This window comes from Clupea harengus, chromosome 21, assembly GCF_900700415.2.
Source record: "Clupea harengus chromosome 21, Ch_v2.0.2, whole genome shotgun sequence".
In the NCBI taxonomy this organism is placed as follows: Eukaryota; Metazoa; Chordata; class Actinopteri; order Clupeiformes; family Clupeidae; genus Clupea; species Clupea harengus.
In genome coordinates this window covers 8,507,471-8,535,081 of record NC_045172.1, presented here as the reverse complement: position 1 = coordinate 8,535,081, position 27,611 = coordinate 8,507,471, and the positions used below count along the sequence as shown (strand labels likewise).

General features: G+C 44.4%; 1 protein-coding gene across 2 annotated transcripts in view; it reads left to right on the top strand.

The window, feature by feature from the left end:
• Positions 1 to 27,611, top strand: part of LOC105896610 (receptor tyrosine-protein kinase erbB-4-like) — a 251,884-nt gene that overhangs the window by 151,442 nt on the left and 72,831 nt on the right. For both annotated transcript variants that reach the window (XM_031558871.2, XM_031558870.2), the window contains exons 4-8: positions 19,434 to 19,568; positions 23,115 to 23,180; positions 24,371 to 24,489; positions 26,017 to 26,158; positions 26,605 to 26,718. In XM_031558871.2, coding sequence (XP_031414731.1) covers positions 19,434 to 19,568; positions 23,115 to 23,180; positions 24,371 to 24,489; positions 26,017 to 26,158; positions 26,605 to 26,718 — 576 coding nt within the window. The remainder of the gene's footprint in view (positions 1 to 19,433; positions 19,569 to 23,114; positions 23,181 to 24,370; positions 24,490 to 26,016; positions 26,159 to 26,604; positions 26,719 to 27,611) is intronic.

The following is a 27,611-nucleotide window of genomic DNA, read 5'->3' as shown; positions in this document are numbered from 1 at the left end:
GAGAGAGAGAGAGGAAAAGCTTAATAAATAACTGAAGAAAACATCAGAGGGAATACCACACACACACACACACACACACGCACACGCACACGCACACGCACACGCACACCACACACACACACACACACACACACACACACACACACACATACATGCACACCTTTACCCCCTGTAGGTGGGCCTTGTGGCTTCCTCCTGGCTCTCTCCCTCTTTGCTGAAACGGTGCGGGTTCAGAGAGCCACCGTGGGCAGAGTGCCACAGGCAATACCATGTCCCTGAGCCCAGGGCACTGCCCCAGTCTGGCATCGGTTTGGGCGCAGAGGTGAGGGAGACAAGGTTACAAAAGGAAGAGGGAAGAGTGAAACAGGGTGCACCAGCCACCTAGAGTGCATTTTCTGCTGCCGGCTTTTAGTCAAACTCTCTTTGTTTATGAGAAATCAACAGGTGCAGTTTTGATTTCCATAGAGCCGTGAGTGTTATTAGATGCGGGTGAGAGAACAGGTTTGGGTTATTGAGCATGACTATTTGTTTCTGTAAACAGAAATCCAGAAGTGCTGTTTTCTCAAATAAGCACACTACCAGAGTGCTGCGTATCTTGCAATGGAAATGTACCACACACTAGATGGCTCTTTGGTTTAAGATGCCACCACTACAGTTCATATGCTAACAACCAACTCACTCCCCAACCACCTTTCTCTTCGCCTCCAAAAAAGACCGAAATAAAGTATTCCTTTCCTCATCTGTGTCAGTGGATAAAATGCAGCAGGATCCATGATCTCCAACTCGCTCTTAAAGTTGGAGTGAAGCCGGGGATATCCCTTGACCTCCCCCTAGCCTCCAATTCCCTGGAGAGACTGGCAGCTTCAGCTTCCTCCCTGGTATCGATCCGACCGGCCCCTTCTTTTCCACTCTGTGCTGCCACAATTTATCTCCCTGGAAAAGGGCTGACCTCAGGCCTGTTCTCTTTTTCCCCAACTTGAAGTGCAAGAGTTGATTGGAGACCCTACACGTCGGTGCCCCGACTGCTGTAATTCTTGGCAATCCTGGCAGGTCCACTTTCCTCATCCAATGATCTGTTTTTATCTATCGCCAGGGGGACTCAGCGGAGTGCACGACTGCTATTTTTTATATGTAATCTTACAACCTGTTGCATTATCCCTTCCATTTGTTGTGTGCAGGCTGTGCATCTGTCTGCCATGATGATGGGTGAAATACTACTATATCTATCCTATGTATTATTAAACCTTCTGTAGGTGTAACTGAGTGTGTAGTGACTGCATGTATTGGGTCCAATGGGGTTTCTATTGGCATGTCCTCTGAAAAGATATCCAGAGTTTTTTTTGTCCTTGGAATGCATTGCTTTTTTCATGCAAATAACAGTGAATGTGTTAACTTGAACTAGATAGGCGCATAAGTGTAAATTCCTGAACTGTATCCGTCTAAATGACTCTTTCTCCTTTTCTCAGTACCATTCTATGTAAAGTAAGTGCAGACAGACAAAGATAACTCCTGTAAAGGGAAACCTACTTTGGGGAACACGCACAGTAGGCTCGGCTTTAATAATGGTGATTCTGTGAAACGCGAGCCAGATTACAGTGATGAAACACATCCTGGGATGAAGAGTGCCACCGCTAACGTTGGCCACCGCTAACCCAACATGATTAGCAGTCATAGCAGCAGTGTGAGGCCTATTAGCTGTTTCTGAAAGGAGTCGCTGCCTTCTTTCAGGTGCCTTTGATTTTCCCAGACACATCAAAGGGACGAGCACTTTATGGCAAATGAATGCTCTCCGAGGAATCAGAAAAGTCTTCAGAACCCTCTTTTTTTCTTCCTCCTTGTGCATTAGCATTAGAAGAAACAAAAAAAATCATTAAATATGTGTTTTCTTAAAAAATGTCAAATGTACAGCGGCTATTCTTATCTTCCGCCTTTAAATGCATGTCTTTGAAAATGGATTAGAACATGTAATTAATGAAGTCAGTAGAACTATGACATACTGTACACTCTCTCTCTTCCCCTCCCCTCCCCCTTCTCTCTTCCACCTCCCTTTCTCTCCATCATTTCCTGATGTGCAGACCTGAGAGGGCTAAAAAGCCCCAAACATCCTCTTTTTTTGCCACTCTTCCTTTGTCATTTTCAAATCTAATAATGGGCCACACAAAAGCCTGAGAAAAAAACATCTCTCCACTTTTATTAAAAGAGTCTTCGAGAGGGTGGCGCGGCGGAGGGTAATGGGCCCTTTGATAGTGTCGCCACTCCACGCTTGTAGCTCCCCACCTACACATTGGCATATCGCATGATCAATGTCGGCCATAAGGAGGCTCACATGATAAAGAAAAGGGTCATAAAGCAGAGGGGCGAGGAACGGTCCTACGCCAGTCTGGAATGGCCTCTCTCACGCCGAGTCACTCGGCTTTGCCCAGGGGGAGGGAATTAGCCCTGATTTACCCTTTTGCAAGTGCTTACTTCCTGCAGTCTTCCCTATGTATGTGGTTTTTTTCTCTCTCTCTCTCTCTCGCTCTTCCACTCTCTTTTTGCTTGCTTGCAGACGTTGATTCTCAAGTGATCTCCATCTCACTCATTCTAATCCGATCTCTCCTTCTGCATCTTTCCGGATACAGATGGGCTTCCGCTGCTATCCGCGCTGGGGCCAGGGCTATGTATGCATATGAAGCAGGACTTGCTCGCTCCTCGCCTGATCCTACCGCAGTAATGGGACCTAATTCCCATTCGGAGGAATGCCGTGTATTAGAAGGAGCATATGCAGATGTTGTCAGACACCCTAACCCTCTGGATAAAGACTGGAGTGATGGGCATGTTGCTGTGCATACATGTATAATGTATTGACATGGAGTCGGTAAAGGAGACTTAGTAATGGAGCTTACTTGGTATTCAAGTGGTGGTGCTCCTTGCATGCATGTGTTTTCTATTGTGTGGTCTACAGAGGAGCGGAAGCATTTTTGTCCACCACGTTATTGGTCTGCAACTGGAGAATATGCATTCTAGGCACATGCTTGCCAACATGTTGTGCATGATAGTTGGTCAGGATGGTGCTACGGTTGTGTTTAAGAATTAACATACGTTCCTGTGCACACCTGTATTTGCTGTTGGCTTTTTTTTCAGGCTGATTCTGTTTATGCAGCCAGTGGTGTGTTTGCTTCGCCTTTAGTTTAACACCACAGACCTGGGAATGGTCTAAATGAGAATTTCCACTAAGGAGCATAGGTTAACGTTCCATTTCACGTGACATTTTAAAAACAGCTCTCGTGACTTCACACTGTTTTCATGCCTGGGCATCTACAGCAAAGCTGTTGGAATCACGGTGGCCATTTCCCCTCACCAGTAGTAATTACTGCCTTGTGTGCTTACTACATGATAATTGCCATGGCATGCAGATGAGATGTACCCTTTTGAAAAACATTTTCAAAACCTCTTAAGCGGTTTTATCATATTAATTTTTTTATAACCCCACTGACAGTTTATTTGGAGGGTCTAGGGTTGGGTTATCCAGTCACATGACCTTCAAACCCCATTACAACACAAGGGCATTTAGCAACTAAACTGCTCAATTAAAGCCTTCCCTTATTTGTGTAATGTTTACATCTCTCTCTATTTTTTTCTCCCTTTCCCTTGTTTCCCTGCCTTGCTGTAATTGGCTATTTGGTGCCGATCCAAACTGCTGGGCATACCCCTAAAGAGAGCATGGCATCTCGCTGCCCATCTGGTGAATGTGTTCCTGTCCTCACAGACGGAGCGCGAGGTGCCAAGCACGCTGGTAGTGCCCACCCTGCCAGCTCCATCTGTTCCTCGGTGACTGTGGCTTCTGGGGAGAGCACGGACTGTCTCCTCCAAGGCTCCTAGGCAGGAACAGCAACTCCAACATGGGCATGGGCTTTTTGAAGCCCCTCTTCTCCCTCTCTTTACTCAATCCTTTCTTTTTTGCATCTAGAGCTCAAAAAGCCAGTTCCAAAGGGTCAGGTGTACTACAGGTTTAGGCCTTGGATTGCAGTGGCTTGCAAAGGGAATGTAGAGTGAATTAGACCGTGAGAGGTTTTGGGCCAGGCTACATGGTTCTGACCTGAGTTTACATAATGAACGTGGAATTCTAGCAGTGGGCAAATGTATGCATTTGAATTATGTAGGCCCACCACTCCATTGATGGTGGTCGGGGGCACTAGCGCCGAGCTCACTTTTTTTATTTAAATCACTCCATGTCGCCCATACGGTAAGCAGTGCACAGAAGTGGTCTCTCTCTCTCTCTCTCCTCTGTGCCTGAGAGCCACATCATATGTATGCATGTTCACTTGTCTGGAGTAGTGGATTAATTCAGTAGCCTTGGCGTGTAGCACACCCTCCGCCCACTTGCATTAAGCTTGAGCAGACCGAAGCTCGAGTGCTCCTCTCCCCACTGCCCTCCTCTCTTCTCTCCACTGCCCTCCTCTCTTCTCTCCACTGCCCTCCTCTCTTCTCTCCACTGCTCTCCTCACCTCTCCTCTCGTCCCCTCACGTTTCCTTGCCTCTCTTCTTTTCTCTTTCTCTCCTCTCCTCGCAACCTTGGCTCCTGCTCCCTGAGCAAACAGACCGAGCTTTTGGAAGGACCAGCTGGGGTCTTCTGTTGCTCTGCTTCGACCTTCGATGCATTCTCAGGTTCTGTTGTTGTGACACGGTAAAGCAAGACATTGTTACCAGGCATATAGCTCTCTGTCTCATGGTCTGTAGATCCCATGCTGAACACTAGAACTTCACCAAAATAATTTGTGACTTGATGGCATAGTTATGGAGTGCTATTGATATAGAATTTATGTAATGCTTCATCTTATCTTATTTACTTAGTACTAGAATCATTTCCTGCCTCATGTTTGACAGATAAACACCACTTCACTCAAACTTCAATTCTGTACAGATACTGTAAAATACTGACATTCCTTGTTATGGTCTTCTAAGATCCTTTAAATATTCATGTGATGCATTCTGCTCCCTCTATTACCCCAAGGGAACAAGCTGAATTTGTGCCACATGATTTCCCAGTGTATCTGTAAAGTGAAGACGCTAATAAAAGACACGCAATACCCCTAACCTCCGCTGTTTTTCACATTTCACTGAGGCATATTAAAAGTGTGAAATGCAGAACTTCTGGTGTGAAGACTGAGCTGAGCAGCAGAAACACTTGCTCTCTTGAGTCACTCTAGGGGTCCCAACTGAAGCACATTAGAGCAACAGCTTGGACATGTTGTCCCCAGAAGCACCTCCAAATTAGGACTAGGCGTACAAACACACACAGTGCCCCCCTCCTTTTCAAGTTTTGTCTACTGACAAAGACAGATACTAGAGATGTTATGAAGCAGTGAAATGTTTAGTTTAGTATGCTTATGAACCCCGCTGGCAGCTCTCTGCCTTGAATAACACTTCTGAGTAGTTAGCATGTTTTTCTGGTTAGCATATCGTAGTAATAAGGCATCGAACAGTGATTACTACTGGGTAATGTTGCAAATGGTCACTTATTTATTTACTCCTAAAGTTGCCTTTGTTGTTCTGTGCATGTGCTTTACTATTCTGCTGCACTGGCTTTAGTTCTGTAATGAATTATTTCAGGACTTGGTGGATTAATGAAATATTAACCACAAAAAACACATGAAGGAGTTGTAATCTCACTTATCAAAGCTAGCTAATGTTCCTCCTCTCGCAGCCCTCTCAGTCGCTCAGTTGCAAACAGCAAGCCCATCCGAAAACAGCAGGAGGTTTACTTCTTGTTCTTCATTTGATGTTAAAGAAGTTGCAAGCCTTGCTAGCTTCCCTGAAACGGGAGGGGAGAAGAAAAGGAAGAAGAAGAAGAAGAAGAAGAAGAAGAAGAAACAGTGCTAGAAGTGCTAGAAAACAAGGCACCGGGGCTTACAGCAATCAGTGTGTGTCCTGCACCCGTTCTATATATTAAAAAAAAGCTTTAAAGAGTCAGCAAAATATATAAAAAACAAGATCAAATGAGGCAACTGACATTCGTGCTAATACACGCTTGCCGGCCTGTGGTGGGGGATGGATGGGGTGGCTGAGGCTCATTAATAATGAATCAGGTGTCATCATTAGGCACCCGAATGATTAAAACATATTTCCAGGCTTCAAACGCAGATTTGCTTCAAAAACTAAATAAGTAACTAAACACATAAAATGATGTCAGAGAAAAAAAAAATAGGATGAAAAAGTATGAATAAAAATCCCTTTCCAAACGAGCTTCTCACATAACCAGCAAATCAAGGGAGCTTTTGGAAAAAAATTATTAAATAAACAAGCATCCCCATGGCTTCCAAAACTTCTTGATATGGGAAAAGAGGGGTGGGAGGGGGGCACTGAAATATTCATCTGTTGCATAACCCTTTAGATAGAGATGCTGCGCTCAGTATACTAGAGGCATTGAGATTCATTCCCACCCCAGAGCCCTTAACTCAATCACAGCAATGGAGAGTAAACATCCTCCGTCATATAAGCTTCCCTTGCGTGTCACTCTCCTGCTGAAGTTGAATTTATAAGACCTGTAATTCCATTTCATGGGCATTATAAAAACATTTTGATGACATCTCCACTCTGATAGGAAATAATGCATGAACTGGCGTGGATGGCAAGATCTTGAGTCAAGTGGAGTATTTCTTTTTTTCAAAAATACCACAGACAATTCGGGCTGTCTGAAATGACCCTAAAGAAGATTGAACCATTCTGTCCAGATTTGATGAGAATGCATTTATTTCTCCCTCGTCGTTCTCCATTGGCTGCCGTCCTACGGAGCGTGGTTCATTCCTCGCTTGCCATTTAACAGTGGGGGGGGGGGGGGGGGGGGTGGTAGGTAGTTTCCCAGGGGTATTTGCACCTTCCGGGTGGGCCTCTCGCTCACATTTTTTTCTTTCTCTGTCCGTAAGCAGTATGCTGCCACCTCTGCTTTAAGTGTTGGCTTTTTGACAGACGTGCCTCAGAGCAATGTTATTTGTCTCCATTAGGGAGTAAGCGGGAGGAAAGGGCTGCAAAACGACCCCTAATTGAAGCCTTATGGGCCCCAGGGAATCATGGGTAATGTGGTGGTTGCAGTTGCCGTGGTGGCCTTGCGAGATTCAGATGATTTGTTAATGTATTAACTTATTTATCTAGCTCCCTTATTGTTGCCTGGCGACTAAATAAGCTGTTTATTTGCATACAGTATGCGCCGTCATGCACAGCTCGTGGCAAGATGAAGTTCCATTGTCATCCCGTACGCATGTGTAATATTCTCCGCTATCATTGGACATGGCGTGCCCTCTGTGGTGAGTGCCAGCCGCCCTTGTTGTTGACAAATGAAGTCTGACTCTGAATAAATTTCGTCCTGAAACGATGATGAGGATGATGTGCGGCCCTTTGCCTACCCAATTCCCAACTGGGCTACACTCCTCCAACTGCCTGCCACACTACTCAAATAATCAGCCTGAGGAATGTCTCAGGCCTCTCCCACAAACTAGCACTAAGCATTTTTTCACCCTCACAGAATGTCTTCTGGGGCGTGTGTGTGTGTGTGTGTGTGTGTGTGTATGTCAGGGTGGGGTGGGGTTTTAACATATATGCCGAGCATATAGCTGACTTAGTCCTAATAGCCTGGCAGTGGGACTGCCAGAAAACACAATACATTTTGACACATCTTAATTGCATATTCAAAGTGGCTGCTAGTTCATCTCACCATGGGCTCCGTGTTTCTGTTTTTGACATTGAGGAATATGTCTTTAAATAGATAAAAAAAAAAAAAAAAAAAAGAATGCTTTGCTTCTATTTGTGTGTGTTTGTGTATGTGTGCGTGTGTGTGTGTGCGCGCGCCCGTGTGTGTGTTTGTGTGTGTGTATGTGTGTGTGTGTGTAGTTTATGCCTATGGGGCTGTATAACCTGTATGACATTGATTCAGGTACATGCTTGAATTAAATCGTTTATGGCTGGAACTCTCTTCATAGTCACGCCCTCAATTACCTTTATAGTTTTGGGAGACATCCTATTGACATTATGCTGTAGTGCTGGGATGTGTAGTGTTATCCTCAGGTAGGAATGAACTTTGAAATTGCAGCATACAACCTCACAACCTTGACAATTCTCTGTAATTACTGGATGGCTAAAAGCCTGCCATTGCATGTTGGTGCTCCATCTCCCCCCTTCATAATTTTGTGTCACTGTACTTCCTTCATTGCCCCCCAGAGCAAATTAACAGCATGCATAGCGAGCCAATGACGCTGGACTCAAAAAAACAAAAACAAATCCCCACAAACATGTCATTTCTGAAATGTCACAGAGGTGCCTGTGTGGACGGTAATCAAGTGATGAGCTTGAGTTCGCCAGAGGTGACAGCCACAGCGCTCGAGCGCCAAAATGATGAAGGCCCCCGTGTTAAACGAAATGGCTCCCCTATTTTGCCCTTTGTCTTGTAATTTCCACAAACCCCCACAGCACACATACTCCTGATGAATGGTTCCACAGCATCTGCATTGCCAGTCAGAAGAAAGACTATTAATCCTGGCAAATGATTTATATTTGACTGTTATGATTGTTATGTAAAGCATCAGCCAGAGAACATGTTAAAAATCCCTTACTTAAGGACTGACACATGGTTTGGATTGCAGCAATCTACTTTGCTGTCAGGTATTTAATCCCATAGAGTGACATTCTGTGCATGCTGATTAATGGTTGTTTATGAACTAAACATCCCTTATTAGAAGAATAGGAGTGTTGAAACAACAAGAGATACCCGCCTACATCCTAAGGGTACGAACCCACCAGGCGCATTTCTAAAAACGCAGACGCTTCAAAAATGCCTTGGCAAAACGCGTTGGGCAAAACAGCCTGGTGCGCCTCTGGAGGGGGGCTGTGTGTGCAACCTGCCTGGGCCGAGTGTGACATTGATGAACTGTGCGCCTTACGCTGAAAGGTTGAGAATATTTAAACTTTTAAGCGCGCCTAAAAACCGCTACAAAAACGCAACGCGCGGCGCATAAAAGGCGCGCACGAAAGACGCGCTGTACCATAGGAAACAATGGTTTTGCTAGCGTCGCGTTTTTAGAAATGCGCCTGGTGTGTTCGTGCCCTAAGTCGCCCTAATGTCCATGCTAATGCTATTGAACCAATGCCAGGGGTTCAATACTCAGGGAGCCACATGCAGATAGAGTGTATACCTTACCTGTGCAGTACGTTGTGTTGGATGAATATAAAGTATGAAAGTATATAATGTAAATAAGGCACACTTATGTAAATAATGTACACTAAACCCTCTTTAATCAGAGCTTCACCAAAACTGAACTTCTCAGTAAAACTAGACCCATTTACCCAACCCTGGTAGCCTCACTCTCTGTTAGGACACCTCGTTGTTTTGGTGGTTTGGAAAATGGATTTTATTTTTCATCATTTGGCCTTTTTAAAATAAAATAAAAAGACTGCCAGCTACCAGACAGCGCCGTTCTTGAAGCGCTCTAGTTTATAGAGTAATGAGTGCTAAATGGCCATCACTGTCTGGGGCTTCTCATTTTTCCACCATCCACTCGAAGGACCAATAACCATGAAAGAAACTAAATATACAAACCCCCACGTACGTATCCAGCTCTCCAATTTTTTTTTTAGTAACCTGTTTACTCCTGCCTGTCTTGGCCAGCAGCACTTTCAGATCCACACTTCCACAAGCGCAGTGTGTTCCATCAGGTTTTTTTTTTTACCAGTCTGTGTCACCTCAACCCGGATGGCGTGCAGGCTACTGATATCAATGCGCTGGCACTGGACCTGGCACCAGCATCAGCAGGGCCCACACCACCCCTTTCCCCGCGCTCCAGCTCTCCCTCCTGGGATGTTCACAACCTGCACTTCCTGGAGAGGCTGTTGAGGAGTGCAGTGGAGCTCACTATCTCCCAGGGCCTGAGCTCATCTACCTTGCCCAGGCTTCGTAATGGGAGGGAGGAGGGGGTTGTTTGTATGGTAGCCCTCGGGAGCTGGCTGAAAAGGGCCTCTTTTGTGCATTCTGTGGGAAAAAAACATAATGCTTGAGCTCTCGAAATTTCTTACTGAGGTCACGCTAAGCAGGGATTGGAAAACAGACCTGTCTTACTGAGGTCACAGACCTTTTACTCCCCCCCTGACCTGCTTTCATTAGCCTTTCCATTGTTGACATCCAGGAGACATACTACTCAGTTTAGAGTGTCTTGCCGCTTTTGACTGGATGAATGACTTGAAAAATGTCATAGCAAAATGAAGCACTTGGAATCTTTCTCTACATGAAGGGTCTTCTTTGGGTAATGTATACGGTTGGTCAGAATAGGATGCTGGTCAGCTGTGATGCTTCTGTAATGCTGATATCTGAAGAACACCCTGCAGGGTTCTATAAAGAAGCCTTCATTAAGGCCCCGTCACACCATAACGTTCTGGTCAACGTTCTCTGAACTTTCTAATCGTTCAATTTCGAGCGTTCTAGGGCGAGGTGGACACATCTGGCGTGTGACTTAACGAAAGAATAGCGTAGGACTGACACATGACTACTAGCGTGGGACTCACGCATGAGGAGCATGTAAACGCGACTTGTGACGTGTCACTGGTGCGCGACAAACGTGTGCTGACGTGTCTTCTACTAGCGCTGCTGCAAGTAAGAAGATGATAAATGCTGCTGAAAGTAAGAAGAATACAAAGCCTCTTTCACTAGCAATGTCTTCGGACGAAAATTTACTGTTATTATTACTGTGATTTACGAAATAACGGGCGTTATTCCTGGGGTTTTATGTTATTAAAATAAATGATTTAAATTTGACACTGAATTTGTGTTTCTCAATGTTTATTATTAGAAAACATCAACACATCCACAGACATTGTCCATGTCACAAGAGTCTTCATATCATATCCATCTGCCATGGAACAGCACCAGCTATAACAGTGCTCAGCTATGTTCAAGTTCAGTACATCTACTTCATGCTGGGCTCAAGCAAGCATACCCTCCACTCCGCTTTTCGCTAGATTATGCAATGACCTTGCATGACATGATAGCATGGAATATGTAGATTTATAGTGCACAGAATAACGTTTGCAATGATGTATGTAGCGTTGGTTGATCACGTATGGTTAATAACATATTAATTGTAGAAGGGACATGATAAAATCAAGATCTTCCCTTGGTATCTTTGTATGAGAGATGGGTGTGCTCAAATTTCCCGGGATCAAAGAGGACGTTAGTAGGCATGTCCAAACTAAAAATCACGTCTCAGGATTGCTGCGCACATAAGTTATTTCGGGTGCATCAACTGTACTCAGTCTACCCTACCCAACGACTGACTACAATAGCCAAACGCGTGCAAAGTTAATAAAACGTTCCACGAAAGTTCTCCAGCGTTTAAATTAAACGTTGAAGAACGCTGGTCTCCATGAGAACTTTTGTGCATGTTCAAAAATGTATTTTCGGACCAGCGTTCTCCGCCGATCACCGACGATTACTGACGATTACAGCGTTCACCAGCTTTCACACAACGCTCTTCTGGTGCTATACCAGCGACCATGGACGATTACCAACGTTTCCTCTAACTTTATAGAACGTTGACAAGAACGTCATGGTGTGACGGGGCCTTTAGAGGCGAGACTTCTGTGTAGGTGAGGGGATGACATGAGCACAATGGTGGTGTGATGTTGGCAGGTGGAGATCACAAGCTGATTGAGATAAATCAAATTGGCTTTCAAAAGATTCTCTGTTCATATTTTGATTTTGATTTTTTTCAATTTTACCTTGACAATTTTAGAAGGACGGCTGGTTGGGGAACCTTAACAGAGGCTGTTTATTTGGCATTCCTGCCTACAACTGTGTTTTCATTAAAAAGTCGTTGTCTAGTGATTGGGGAGTTGGGCGCTGGGTGGGTGGCGGCTGGCGGGTGTGGGTGGTTGTGGGGGTTGTATTGTTTAAAGGCTGCTGAAACAAGGGCTCATTAAAGAAGCACCGCTCCGAGTGTCTCAAGCACCACCGCGCGCCTTTGACTCCATTTTCATTTGCGCCGCCGTTATTGAATTTGCGCCGTCTCCCTTGCACACAGCCCCATTCCACCTGATTGCATTTTGTGTCACCTCTAAAAGCTGTCAGGGGAGTTGTGACACAAAAAAGCTGGAATCAATTACCCAGCAATTTAGAGGAGAAAAACGTTGAAATTGACAGCACCCTTGCTCCAATTTGCATCACTTAGTGGTCGTGCGACTTAAATGCACTGCCTGGCTCTTCGGTTTGATCCGGATTTGACTTGTAGATCTGAGAGCAGCCTTGGAGGTTGTAGTCTGTGGTTTTGCATGAATTGATCATGCCAGAAAAGCACCACCTTACTTTCTGCTGCCAAAGATTCAAGTTAGTTGAGAATGAAGTCAAGCTGCCAGGCCCTTGATGCCAGTTGTTGTCAGTGGTGCACAACACTACAGCGCTGGGCAGTAGCATGAACAGCAGTGTATTCTGACTGGCCATTCTGAGCACTTCAACCTTCTACAATAAAAGAGTGCACAGTCTTTTGAAGTGATGTTCTCCGTCTCTTTCTCTCTCTCTCTCTTGCCATTTCTTGTTTTCTCTGCTGCCACTCTCTCTCTCTCTCTCTCTCTCTCTTGCTCTTTCTCTACTTCTTTTTCACTCTCTCTCTTAGTCTCTGTTTTTCACTCTCTCTTCCTCTCTCTCCCCCTCCATCTTTTCACTGAGTCCAGCGGTTTTTCTCCCTCTGTCCACCTGTGACACCTCCCATCAGCCCAGGGCCCTTTAAACCCCCCAACTAAGGGCCAGAACACAGGCCACGCCATACAAGGTAGAGACAGATACAGCCCCTGTTCCATATAAGACAACGCAAAAAAGGTAACATCATTTGATAGCCTTGCCCTTCTCCAAACACACACAAACACACACACAAACACACACTTTTTAGCATGCTTTCTTTCCACGTTTCTATTTTTGCACATATTCCTTAACAGGTTTTTCTCGGTTATGAGGCATTCCATAATCTCTTTAATGTGACACATTTTTCATAAGGATTCATCGTGGGACAATAGCATTTGAGACGGCTGAAATTTAATCAGAGGACTTAAACACAATTATGGTTATCAGGGAAGATGCTGTGCGGAGGTGGAGGGAGGAGTTTTTGGGGGTGGAGGGGATTGGAGGGGGGAGTTTGCCACCCACACACTGGCTGAGTGCCTTCTGTGTCTCTCACATTTGTCATACAGAGAAATCTCTTTACCTCTGTCAGTGCGACTAAGAGGAGCACGGACACACACGCACACGCGCGCACACACACACACACACACACACACACACACACACACACACACACACACACAGAGGGAGAGAGAGAGAAAAGAGGGAAGGACCTTCATGAAAAGCAAGAGCGTGAGACTGGATTTCTCTGTCATCTGTGGTCTGTTGCTACTGCTATCCTGCAGCTGTGGCTAGCACATCCATTTCTTCTTTAGAGCCTTTTGTCAAGCAGGTGAAGTGGGAAGTGGCCATGTCCATACCACTGAACTGCATGAACCATGCTCTAACCAAACCAAAGAGAGAGAGAGAGAGAGAGAGAGAGAGAGAGAGAGAGAGAGAGAGAGAGAGAGAGAGAGAGAGATGGGTACATAGTGTACATCTCCCTTTGTGTTTGTATCTTTAGCAATATGGTCTACTGAATACAGTAGTGAGTTGGAGTTTTGTATTGTCACTTTCTTGCCATATAAACTGTATAGTGTAAAGGTTGTATCTGCTGTCATGTCGGCACTAAATCACACTGGCACACATGGAGCTCAGCTTCAGTTCTGCATTGAACAGAGTTCGGCCTTCATCTGTCCTGACTTGGCATGCTGTTCTGTGCTCCCCAAATCCTTTCTTTTCACCAGCTCATTGTTGGCCTAAAGGGAAAGTCATTTTTGTCTTTCATTGATCCCCAGACTGCGTGCACGTTTGTTAATATTACTACTGACACACAACGGTGCTCATAGCTGTTGCAGAGAGAAGGAATTTGACGTAATAGGACAGCATCATACTGTATGTATCGACTCTATTTTGAAACCATTTTTTCTCCCTTTTTCTCTCTTGCTAACTCATACACACAGACACCATATGCAGACACACGCAGACACACACAGACACACGCAGACACACACACACACACTCATCGTCCTTACATGAAGCATTTGCTCACCCGTCATGGACTTGAATGCCACTTATGAAAAGTTCACTTCTCACGCGCCACAGTCCTTCACACTTCCACGCTTGACTACACACCCGCCCTTTGTCCCCCGTTTTTTTCCACCCGCACTGTCTGTTGAGAGAGAGAAGGAAAAAAACCGAGGCTATATTTTCATCTCCTCTTGCCCCCCCAACCCTTTCTTCCCTCGACGAGGGCCTTTGTAAAAGATTATATGGAGTTCAATTGATGCAGTTGTTCCATTCAGGCCATCTCGTAAATACACAGGGCTGTTTTTACATTTGAATGGAGTCGGCAAGTGTTTTATTCCCACTGTGTTAAAGACATTAATACCCCTCCATTGTAATGGATTTCAGCCTGACCTTGTATGAGAATTAGATGGCTGAACGTGAGGTGAATAAACCATGCCTCGGCCCAGAGCACCGCACTTGTACGGCAGTAATAGAGTAATACAATTTAGCTCTTCTTCGAGACTTTACAGGGAGCTACTTGTATTTTTTTTTTTCATCATGTGGGCTTGTAAGTTGTAAATATTTTGCTCGATGAAATGAAACCGCAACAGTAACAACAACTCTTTAATTCTCACTTTAATTTGATTTAGGCATTAATGAGATAGAAAACGGCAAAAAATATATTTTTCTCATAGATGACAGTTAGGCATCACTTCCAGTCACTGAATCGGTGACTAAATCTGTCAGTTAATAGCATACTGAAAGCACATCCCAAATAGCTTTTGATATCAGGGCCAGATCTCCTCAGGAGTCAACCACTCTCTGGGTCTGAATCAACGTCAATTGTTAATAATACACCCTCTGTAACTGTAATAAGCCCTGCAGCCTTGCTTGACTGTCTATTAGCTTTTTCAAACATGTACAGTCTAAACCAGTCTCCTGTTCTCCTCTGATCCGTGGTAATCTGTAATTATATGGGTCGCCGTCGCTAGCTCGAGGAGCATTATGTTCCCAGTCGTCCGCAATAAATCCCTTTTGTGTTTATAAAGTAGGTGAAGGTGACAACCTCTTACACCTGGCAATCAGATGGCTTGCCTGAGGTAACACGGAGAGCTCCTATATCCCACAATTCATTAGGTGCTCATTGAGAGGCTTCAGTGGCATGACAATGGGTCCTCTTGTGGTGTATTGTATTCCTGATGCGAAAGGTTATACAAAGATACCAGTTGTCTCTGAAGTGGATCTGGTTATGATCCTGTGCAGAGGCATACTTGAGCAGAGCCAGACTCAATCTCTTTATGGTGATATATATCGACCTTCCTCATACACACACACACACACACACACACACACACACACACACACACACAAACACATATGCTTAGACAGCAATTGCGAACAGTAGTGAAGTTATAATACATGGTTTATATGATTTACTGAACAACGTGTGGCCTATATTATACGGCAACGCCAGAGGAACCCTGTTGGGTCGAAACTCATTGATGTCACTACTCTGTAATCAGCTATTCTTGTAGTCCTTCTCAGACAAAACCACACAGTTCTGCATGGGAAGAAAGAAAGCAGTTGCATGACCCCGTTAACTATTGTATGACAGCAGTTGAATCATCTTGTATGGACCCAATACTAGTTCAGTGAGTACGAAACATTGACATCCCACTGGGATTGTTCCTGTACTGTACGTACTCGAGATCACTCTTGATTTTTTTTCTTTTTCTTCAAGGCTCCAGGGAACCTTACGGTTCTCCATTTGCGCAGTTGTGAATTTGTATTTTGGAGGCAAGCTCACCTCACGAGGGAATACTGAAAAGGAACTCTGCAGAAGGGAGTGGTTAATTGGCACTCGGGGCAGAGGCTGGTGAAAACAAAGCTACGGATTAAGTGAAGTTAGATGTAGCAAAGTACGGCTTTATTGAGTAAAGCCATGACGTGCATGACTTGCATTCTGCTGTTTCGTGTTCCGTGTTTTTTTTTAATTTCCAACCTGGTTCCCTCTGTTGCTCTTTTGAATTTTCGTCTTTGCAGTATTAGTTCTAAACCACTTACTTTCTTTCCTTCTTTCTTTCTTTCTTTCTTTCTTTCTGTTTTTCTCTCTTTCTTTGTTTTTATGTATTTGTCACACTTGTTTATGTATTTGTCACACATTTGTCAACAGTATTTGTACTAACGACTTTGTTTTTCTGACATATATCTTTTTATATTTTGTCTCCAGAGTCTCTAATGCCTTTTGCTTTAAATATCTCATTGTGTTTGTGAACAACTAAGAGAAAGCAGGAGCATCCAACCATGCTGCTACCTGATATTTACCTTTCCTCTGCGCAGCAAGGGTCCTTGATGCTGGAGGGCACGTCGGCATCATTCCTGACAGAGGAAGAGACAAAAAGAGTGAGGAGAGAAAGAGAGAGAGAGAAAAGGGATAGGAAGAGGAGAGGACTGGAGGGGGTATCAGGTCAAACCCAAAGCGTCCCCAGCGGTCATTCACCAATGTGATGGCCACCTCCAGGGAGCTCTCATGCGTGGTTCCTTCCTCCGGCCCCGTGTGCCATTCATAACCATGCTAATTAAATGTGCTCCACGGGCCCCGTTCTGCCCTCGTTAGCGCTAATCAAGCCCATGCATGCTCATCACACTGCACTTCCATGGACCTCACAGAGGAGATTATAGACAAGGCATTACAGATGGGCCGGCCCGGCCGGGAGGAGAAAGGGCAATGACATTCGCTCCACGTTAGCTGCTCCGTCATGGCTGCTCATGTGACACGGTGAATAGCATAGCAGCGGCCGTTTGAGACATTGTCCCTAATTTGGTCCACGCTGAGTCTGGCCCACATGCAGGCCAGATCTGGGCCACATCCACTGCAGCTCCTGTCCTGGACAGGAAGTGGACAGGTCTCTCATAGAGTGAAGTGTTGAGGATACAGCGATCGGGGAAAAAATAAATAATGCAGATAAACTATCAGATGTAATGGCAAATGGTGCAGATTATCAATGCTGATTGGCACATTTATTGAGTGGGGATTTAAATGGTTGTGCCATTTAATTACCCATTCAGACCATGAAGTGGGATTGATTGTTTGAGAAATTAAGTACGATTTGTGGCGGTTACTCTGCTGGAAAGAGCTAGTGTTTGTGAGTCGCTGGATATGTGGAAAGAAATGCTTCATGTGGGTGATCTTGATATCGGTGTGCTTATTTGGGGGCAGGCCAAAGAAAAGGGACCCTCACTTTAAAAACCTTCTGGCATCAGCAATCCATAAAAAAACTGCCTTTGATGTTTTTCACTGCAAACCTCATTGTGAGGCCATATGTTTGACACTTTATATGTCTTCATGCTCTTATGAAAAATGCTCGTTTCCATTCCACATTACTTCAAAAAGGGGAAATGTATCTTATTTCACTCACACTAGAGCCTTAAGGTGTTTTCTATCTCACTGCCAGTAATATGGGAGCTCAATGAAGAAAAGCCATTCTGTATGGTGACTCCATATATAGCTGCTGATATTACAAAGACAGAAGAAAGGAGGGGACTGGTGCGCAGAATGTGAGCCAACCCAGTGTGTTATGGGCTTTAATGGGTCTTCTGTGTGAATCCTTCCATAGAGAAGAGCAGGGAACAGTAGCACTTGGACTTCATAAGAGGACGCTTATTCGCTGTGCACAGTATAAAAGCCCCGGCCCTCTAAGGAGCCCTAGATAGAAGTGGCTGCAGTGAGTCACGTGAAAGAGCTGTGTGTTGCTCAATGCACATCTCTACACTGAATAAATGAAAAGCATTGATTTCCCTCTGAAAACTGTGAGGTCAGAAAAAGCTCTGGAGAGTCAGGTTCTTTTAGATGACAGCAAAACACGTTTATGGGCCGAGAATTTTCAGTAGTCATCATCACAAAATGGCTGTGACTGAGGATGTCACTGGGGGTGAAAGCATCAGAAGCAGCAGTAATGTAGCACTGCAGTGCTGACAACCTTGTAAGACTTTTACAAAGTGGAAGACCAAGCAGAGACCATAAAACCCGTGGCGTTCATTAAATCATTCTTACAGAAAAGGCTGCACGAACAGAAAAAAAAAGCGAGCGACAGATTGATAATATAAAAGAAAAAGAGAGATAAAAAAGAGGAAAGAGGGAGGAAGATGGGGAGTGTGAGATGCAGCAAACACTCGTCTGCTCACTCTCCCATGGGAGGGACAGTGGCTATAGTCTCTAGTAGAAATACTACTGTGCTGTTTCTCTGCTTTCAGTAAAATGAGATTTCTCCAGACCCTCAGGGAAAATACTCCTCTCGTGCCACCCCGGCATCCCCTTTTTTCACTTGAGCCTTCCGATAACAGCCTTGGTAATGGCTAACAGAACCTCGTGGTTTTGGAGTGTCGCGAGTCTGCCACATTCATGCAAAAGGGAGATATCTATTTTTTGACATCTCCGCATATCATTGCAAAGTCATCACTGTAACTCCCAGCTAAGAACCTTTCCGAGGGTGTGCCACTGTAAATTACAGAAGCATGGAGTGATCTTTATCTATCGCTCTCTAAAGTGCATAGTGATGGTTTTGTCCCCTTGCGGATATGAATATCTCATCTTTGGGAGATTTACATGTACTTAATCTCTATACGAAGAGATGAAAATAGTCAGTGTTCATAATCCAGCCCAATCTCTGATAAACTCTTCATATACTGAGGGGATTAGACTCAGGGAGGCTTTTCTGAGAATTATTATTATCTGGCATATGCCACGCACTGTGAAGAGTTCATTCTGCATGGATTCTGCCCCCGCCCCCTTTTACCCTATTCACCTACTCCACAACATTATTCAATTTCCAAATCTTTTTCTTTTTTTGTTATTTATTAGTTCTGGTATCAAAGGGGAAAAATAACTGTAAATATGTGTACAGCCTCCACATTAAATCCTGGAAAGTACAGGATGAAAACCAACAGCACTATTTATCTGAGCACATCTGGTGTTGACTCTGATCTGTCGTTATTTCATTTGTTTATTATAATTCTTAACAAATCAAAGGGAAATGACTGAGTTTCTCAGAAAGCTACTTTGGCTAAGTCTGTTTGTCTGCATATTAAATGAGGTGAGGTGCTGAAGTCTGAGAAAACTACAGGGGGTGAAAATCTTGACTCTTGACATATTGAGAAAATACACTGTGACACTGTTCAGTCTACTAAATGCTGTCATCGGAAAACACCAATATTTATAACAGCACTTCTGGGATTTGCCTCTAGTGTATTTCACACTTGAACTTTGACCCAGACACAAAGTGTGATGGATTGTTATGTCCCCCTCTCTCTGCAGAAATCCTGAATGGAGGTGTGTATGTGGACCAGAACCGGTTCCTGTGCCATGCCGACAACATCCACTGGCTAGACATCATCAAGAACCCCAAGGCAGAACTTTTGGTTGTGCCTTCCAATAACAGTGGCAACACCTGTAAGTGCCTACCTCCCTGTCTGTCTATCTGTCTGCCTGTCTATCTGTCTGCCTATCCACTGTGCATTCATAAAATATTCAGACCCCTTCACCTTCTCACAATTTGTTATGTTGCAGCCTTATGCTGAAATGGTTTAAATTAATTCTTCCCCTCATCAATCTAAACCCCATAATGACAAAGCGAAAACAGGATTTTAGAAATTTTTTGCGAATTTATTAACAAGGAAAAACTGAAATATCACATTGACATCAGTATTCAGACACTTTACTCAGTACTTACTTGAAACACCTTCAGCAGGAATTCCAGCGTCGTCTTCTGGAGTATGACGCGACAAGCTTTGCACCCCTAGATTTGGTGATTTTCTGCCTTTCTTCTCTGCAGATCCTGTCAAGTCAGGTTTTATGGGGATTGTCGGTGCACAGCCCTTTTCATGTCTTTTCAGAGATGTTTGATCCATGGCTCTGGCTGGGTCACTCAAGGACATTCACAGAGTTGTCCTGGTAGCCACTCCCCTGTTGTCTTGGCTGTGTGCTTAGGGTCATTGCCCTGTTGGAAGGGTAAACCTTCAGCCCAGTCTGAGGTCCTGAGCGCTCCGGACCAGGTTTTTCTTAAGGATATCTCTGTACTTTGCTCCGTTGAGCTTTCCCCCAACCTTGACCAATAGCCCAGTTCCTTCCGCAGAGAAACACCCCCACAGCATGATGTTGCCACTACCATGATTCACCGATGAGATAGTATTAGGCAGGTGATGAGTAGTGCCTGGTTTCCTTCAGACATGATGCTTAGCATTGAGGTCAAACAGTCCAATCTTGGTTTTATCAGACCTAAGAATCTTGTTTCTCAGTCTAAGAGTCCTGAAGGTGCTTTTTCTTGCGAACTCCAAACAGGCTATCCTGTGTCTTCGTCTGAGGAGAGGCTTTCCATAGCGCCCAGATCGGTGGAGTGTTGCAGTAATGGTTCACCTTCTGGAAGTTTCCCCCATCTCCACGCAGGATCTCTGGAGCTCAGACATCGGGTCACCTCTCTCACCAAGGCCCTTCTCCTATGCTCAGTTTGGCTCGGTGGTCAGCTCCAAGAAGAGTCCTGGTTGTTCCAGTCTTCCTTTTAAGAATTACGGAGGCCACTGTTCTCCTGTGAACCTTTAATGCAGCAGAATTTTTGTAGCCTTCCCCAGATCTGTGCCTCGACACAATCCTGTTTCTGAGCTCTGCAGGCAGTGCCTTAAACCACATGATTTGTCTTTTTCTCTGACATGCATTGTCAGCTGTGAGAGCTCATATAGACCTTATGCTGTATGTGTGCCTTTCCAAATCATCTATCTATCTGTCTCTCCTTTTGCCTGTCTTCCTCTGTCTGTCCCCATCTCTGAACCTTTCTGTCTGTGTACCTCTATCATTCCCTCTTTCTTACTCCCAGTGATAGCCCTGTAGACCATTCATCTCATAGCACCTCTTTGAAGTCATAAGAAATTCCTGCATGCTTTTGTTGGTACGAGCAGTTCACTGTCTCTCACACACACGCATACTCGGGGAAGGCAAACGCCTGTCTTCCTACCACACAACTTATCGGTGTGAAGTATCACAAGAGTGGCGATGATTATTTTAGATAAGAGAGAGCTCAAGGTCAATGGGACTAAGTGCAGGGCAGGCAATCAAGGAGCTGGGCCTTTGTACAGACTAGCATTCCCACGCACACAAGTTCTTTAGCAGCTTTGTTTGCATTCATGGTGCCTATTGTGGAACCTTCAGGCGGTGGAGAGCAGCCACATTTCTAAAGAGCTCTTTTAGACCACACAGTGAAAAGACGTTACACTACTGTCATCTACGGGTTGACTTCGTATAGGAATGTCTAGACTTAGTGTGGTAAAGCCAGATATGAGGCCTAATGCTGAAAATACATTTTTCTGATTAAAAAGAAAGTGTTTTTAAAAATCGTTCACCTCAGAACGGACACTGTCAACACGGTTGTTTTCAATATACGCTAGAGGTTTTGTAATAATGCCTAAAGGCTATGATTGTACTTCAATCTAGCCCTGTAAGTGGATAACAAACTGTGAACAGATACTTTCTGACTCGGATCTGTCATTCTCACTTTACAGAGTAAAGGCAGTTGGGTTTTTATACTGGACGGCTTTAATGCTTTCCATAAAGCACAGAGCCACGTGTAGCTCTCAAATTTAATGGTGGGTTATGGGTTTGTGGCCAAGGCAGCCGCACCCCGTTTATGAGGCACAATTAAAACCCACTCAAGGTGAAAAAGGTTGTTAAAAAGCGGCCCTCTCTCGTTATGAACCCCGGACCCGTTTCTGTGGATCAGCTCACAATTTTTTTCAGAATTTGAAATTATCCTGAACAGGAAAATCGTTTATCATCTTGTCACATTGGGCCAGATTTGGTCTGGGGCTGGTGGGGAAAAAAAAGTTTGTGCTAGCATAAGCGCTAATGCAGTAATAAACCAGAGATGAAGTCAAGCAAGTTTTTCAGTTGCAGCCCTTTTGTTCCAAGCTGGGGCAAAATATCTTGTCTCGTTAGCACCGCATTACCGCCTTAACCTTTAACTTTCTCCACTGGCAATTTGTTTTACTTTTCCCTGGATCCTGGTTGTCAGGCTATTGACCCGCTTTGCAGACATTCTTTTAGTTCCGCGCTTATTGTCCTGCTGTGAATGGTGCTTTAAATGCCACAACAGGAATCAGACATACAACACAGTGGCGCCTAGAGTAGCAGAAAGCAAAGAAACTGGGAGAAAAGTAAGAGAGAGACAGAGAGTGGAGCAAAGGAGGGGGTGTAATTGTGAAAATTATGGGGGGGGCATAGTGTATGAGGGGGTGGGAGGGGGGGGGGCATGGGGGCTGGGCAGGAGCTCAGCAGATTACCACCAGTGCCAAGATGGAGTCTGTCTTTTAGCATAACTCAGCAGTGAAGTGGCAGCGGGGCAGAGGGTGCCACTCCAGCACGCTGTCACGCTTACTCTGTAATTACCCAACAGTCAATTAAACTGGAGTGCCAGCACAGTCAAGTGTGGGAGAAAAAGAGAAAAACACACATACATACACACATACACAGACACACACACACACACCGGAGAGAAAGGCTATGATAATTCTGTCATGTCGCCACTTAATGCCTGTGAAAAGGGTTCATTGCGAGTGTATTCTCTCCCTCTGGCATCAATTCTCCGGCAGACAGCGGCGTCCGTCCCCCTTTTTTTTCCCCTTCATCTCCAGCAGACAGGTCTGCCATGGGCCTAATGAGACAGTTATAGGGGCGTTAGGAGAGACAGTAAATCGGACTGGTCATTTACAGCAGTCACGGATCCCGGGGAAAGGGGAGAGGTGACCTTTGGCAAGTGCCCAGATAGTTCATCAAAATCGGGTGCTGCATCGCCACTGCCAGAAGTGCCAGACTTTTCCGTGGAGGTCTCAAAGTTCTACTCACCTTCCCCCACCTGGCTGATTTTGGCATTAACAGATAAAAGGGTAAAACAACAAATGAATAGTTTGAATGTATATATTAAATAAATATATTGATACATTTCACCCACAGGTCGGAAATGCCACAAATCCTGCACTGGCCGTTGCTGGGGACACCAGGAGGACCAGTGCCAAACCTGTGAGTATTCAGACCGCTCAACGGAGAGGGAAGCTTGCTTTAAATGGAGCTGCAGAAATCCCTTTAAGTGTTGCAAAAACACCACACCAGCGGAAAACGAGCGCCTTTTTTCAGAAGTTTGTTCACTTCACTTCTCCTTCAGAAGAGAAAAAAAAATGTTTTGAAAAAAATAAATAAATAAAGATGGCAAAAGTTTAATTTTGTCTCCGTACATCGAAGATTCACCCGAATGATGTGAAGTGATAGCCCCCCGCGGGTCTTCTTTTTGTGATCACATCGCACAAATGAGCCTCCTCTCTTTCATTTCTTCTTCAGCTACTCCCCTCTGATCACCAAACACACACACACACACACACACACACACACACACACACACACACACACACACACATACATCCCCAACAGGAAGGGCTCTGGGGCTACCGGTCCTCAAAGAGCCATGGACACCCGGAGCTGTGGCCCTTGTCTCGCCTGCCTCCCCCACACCAATGCTCTCCGTCTGCCCTCTGGCTGGAGTGAGACAGTCCTGGTGTGTTTTTTTTGGGGGGGGGGGGGGGGCTGGGTGCAGTTTTCTACCCTGCCTGCCCTTCTCATGACTCAGCCACCGAGTGGGAGGCAATTACAGAGGGAGGTGGAGAGAGAGTTCAAACACCGGAGAGGATAGGAGAGAAACAGAGAAACAAAGAGTGCAAGAGAGAGAGAGAGAGAGAGAGAGAGAGAGAGAGAGAGAGAATGAGACGCTTACGGAAGAGGAGAGAGTAAACAGACAGACAGAGACAGCAGAAGAGGTGTCGGAAAATCAGAGGAGAAGTGGTGAAGTGCCGCAGAGAGTGGCGATGAGAGCAGAGAAACATTATGACTACTTCTCACCTCCGGCAGTCAAGCAGCGCACTTAAACTCACATTGTGTAATTACAGTGAACTTCACTCCCAGCTCCATAAAAGTCATGTAAAGGGCACTGGCTCTGTCTGTCCATCAAGAGGAAACACTCCACATCTATCACTGCAGATGCAGAGTTTATTGGTCAAACAGCATTGATACGGTCGTGTGGGAAAACCGCTAAGCTACTGTGGCATAGCAAAATGACTGCATGTTTTGCAGACAAGATAACGAAATGCGCACACCTGTTTGGGCACTAACCAGTTTTCCTTCCATGTGTGGTGTGTGCTGCATTTTTTCCCCCTCTGCAGTGACGAAGACGGTGTGTGCGGAGCAGTGCGATGGCCGCTGCTTTGGGTCCTTGGTCAGTCAGTGCTGCCACAGGGAGTGTGCGGGAGGCTGCTCAGGACCCAAGGATACCGACTGCTTCGTAAGTCTCCCACCCCACCCCAAAACACACCCTATTAACGTTTGCATTAAACACACCCCACACCCACACATTAACGTTGCATTAAAAAGTGACTATACACCAATATGTACCATATAAATACCATAATACAAATACTTGACACCGCACAATCCCTCCATTTATAGAATGTTGTTAACACACCTTTCTCTGGTGGACACTGTAAAAGGTCTAAAATAAAGCTATAAAAATGGCATGCCTGCACCTATGGAGATAGCTCTTTTAATGGCAGCCGTCTGAAGACGTGTGGATGCGTGTAAGCCACAGGAGCTCTCCCTAACAGACAGCACACACACAGAGAGAGATCAGCACTGATGACAGAGAGGATGACACTGCCCACTGAAACAGCACCAATTAGAGCCCAATAAAGGTGGGCTTCATCAGCAGTCTGTCTATCTGACAACCCAGAAATACACCCAACTACTGCAGGCAGTCGTCATAGCGTGCCGTGTCATTTCAAGAACAGAAATATCATAATATACATTTATGTGTGACACTGAAATCAGCACAATCTGGCTTCATGACAACTGATGTGGTTGCAATTGCCTTTCATAAATGTGTTTGTGTTTATATGTGTTTATACGTATGATGTTATATTACACTTATTTGTTATGAAGGGCCAATGTAAGTAAGTATTCATTCATTCATGCAATGAGCCCTGAAGTAAAGGGCCTTAGACTGAATCAATTTCACACAATAGCCAACACTCAAAAATCTGATGTCTCGAATTTTTCAGCAGTTAGTTATTTTCCTCATGTAATTAAACCATGAATTGATTAATGTACTGAAATGACGCACAACTCTGGCAATATTGTGCCCATAATATAAAATGACTGGAATTTCAATTACTGGCAGTTATTGCAGGTTGCAACCGTTGACAATATACCTGCCATGAGTTTTAATTAGGACAACATTTCACCCTTTTGCATGATGCTCTGGATCAATGGTTTCAATTTTGTTCTCATTTATTGCCAGGAATAGTGAGAACTTAAAAGTTGTTTTGCACTCAGTGGCCCTAAACAGCATCAATTTCACTCCATCCCAGCAAAATGAATAACAATAAAACATGTCGCACATCCACACAGATGAAATCTCTGTGTCAAATTAATGATGTGCCTTGATAGTCATCAAAAGGTGCCATTTTGTAGAATCCCAATGGATGCGTTGTGTCATAACACCATTCTATCCAGTGTGTCTATTGTGTGAATGCTCCATTTTTATGTCTGTCGCTGATTTGTGCTGCCAGTTTGAATCACATTAAACGGTCTTTGTTCCAGGCCATACTGGGAGTTATATGAGATAATCATGTTATTTTTCTTATTTGTTTCACTGTTTGTTGTTTAGTTTGTCTTTGTGCCAGTATGTTGTACCTTTCATGATGGTTGCTTTTCTTAGTAGTATTTTTTGAAGAAGGTGATCCACTATAGATGTTACTTGTTGTGTTGTGTTTACTTTTATATGACTTGTTTGTTTGTTTACTTGTGTCTCCAGGCTTGTACCAACTTTAATGACAGTGGGGCCTGTGTCACCACGTGCCCCCAGCCGTTTGTGTACAACCCCACCTCCTTCCAGCTGGAGCAGAACCCCAATGCCAAATACACCTACGGGGCTTTCTGTGTCAAGAAGTGTCCACGTAAGAGCAGCCACACATTCACACACATTCACACAGACACAGACACACACACACACACATGGATATACAGTATACAGTATATACTGACATGAACACCCACCATCATATTCTCAAGCATCACACAGGCATGCTAACAGGTATGCTAACCTTCTTTCTCTATCTCTCTCTGTCTGTCTCTCACTTCCTATTACACAAATGTAAGATTGTGAATGTCTTCTGTATGTGTATACTAATTAAGCATACACATAACACCTTTCAGGGCCATTGATATTTTACCTGTTTTGTTTTTCCTTTCTTTTGAGGCATTTCTCAAATAGGAGTCCCCAAGTTAATCTCCTGAAAAATGAATTAGCTACTGTAATTCATAGCTAATTAAAAATGAATAACTAAGGTAATTGTTTCTTATTTTGAATAGATATGTATTTTCCTCTTGACTTGCCTCACAGATAACTTTGTGGTCGACCAAAGTGCCTGCGTGAGAGCCTGCCCGAGCAACAAGATGGAGGTTGAAAGGAATAACATCAAAATCTGCATTCCTTGCACGGACATCTGTCCCAAAGGTACACATCACAGAAATACTGCTTTAATTGGAAGGGTATTGACATTGGGATATATACAAAGCTTGGAGAAGATGATGAATCGGAACCAGACTACCACGTCCATGCAGTCGAGCTTAAAAGTTTTCCGTAATGTTTTCCTCAGTAAACATCAAAAGCTGCTCCGAAGCTTTGAACATGAATTATGCCATGCATTGATTGGTTATTGCTTGATTATTCTATTATAAGGGGAGAGGGTAATGAGGGATGTTGAAAGGAATTTGTGGGAAAACGATAATAGATCTGCATTTCAGTGCCTGAGTTAGGTCATATAAATCACTATCAAATACCAGCTACACCAGTAAATGCCCAATGTATTTATCAGCTCATTATTTTCCAAACACAAGTCCTTTGCATTATTATGGCCATTAACTGGAACTGATGAATAAAGCGGATAAACTGTGGCATAGGGATCATTCACACTGACAAGCTTCGTAATTCCGTCAGTGCGTGCACACACACACACACACACACACACACACACACACACACACACACACACACACACACACACACCCATACACACACAGAGAGAGAGAGAGAGAGAGAGAGAGAGAGAGAACATAGTGAACATAGCCTTGCCATTGAAAAGGGTAGACACAGGCAAACCTGGTTAGCTTGAGAAGACAGACTATACACTCACTGTATCAATGTGGTAGTGGAAGATGGGTTATACTTCATACTTCCTGACAGAATGTAACAAATACAAAAGCATTAGGGAATACTACTTCTCGAAAATATTTTTTTAAATCTCTATTTCATTATTGTTATCAGCATAGGTTATATTTTATGCTTTGGCAATATTTTACTTAGTCATGCCAATAAAGCTTGTCAAATTGTATTCAGAGAGAGAGAGA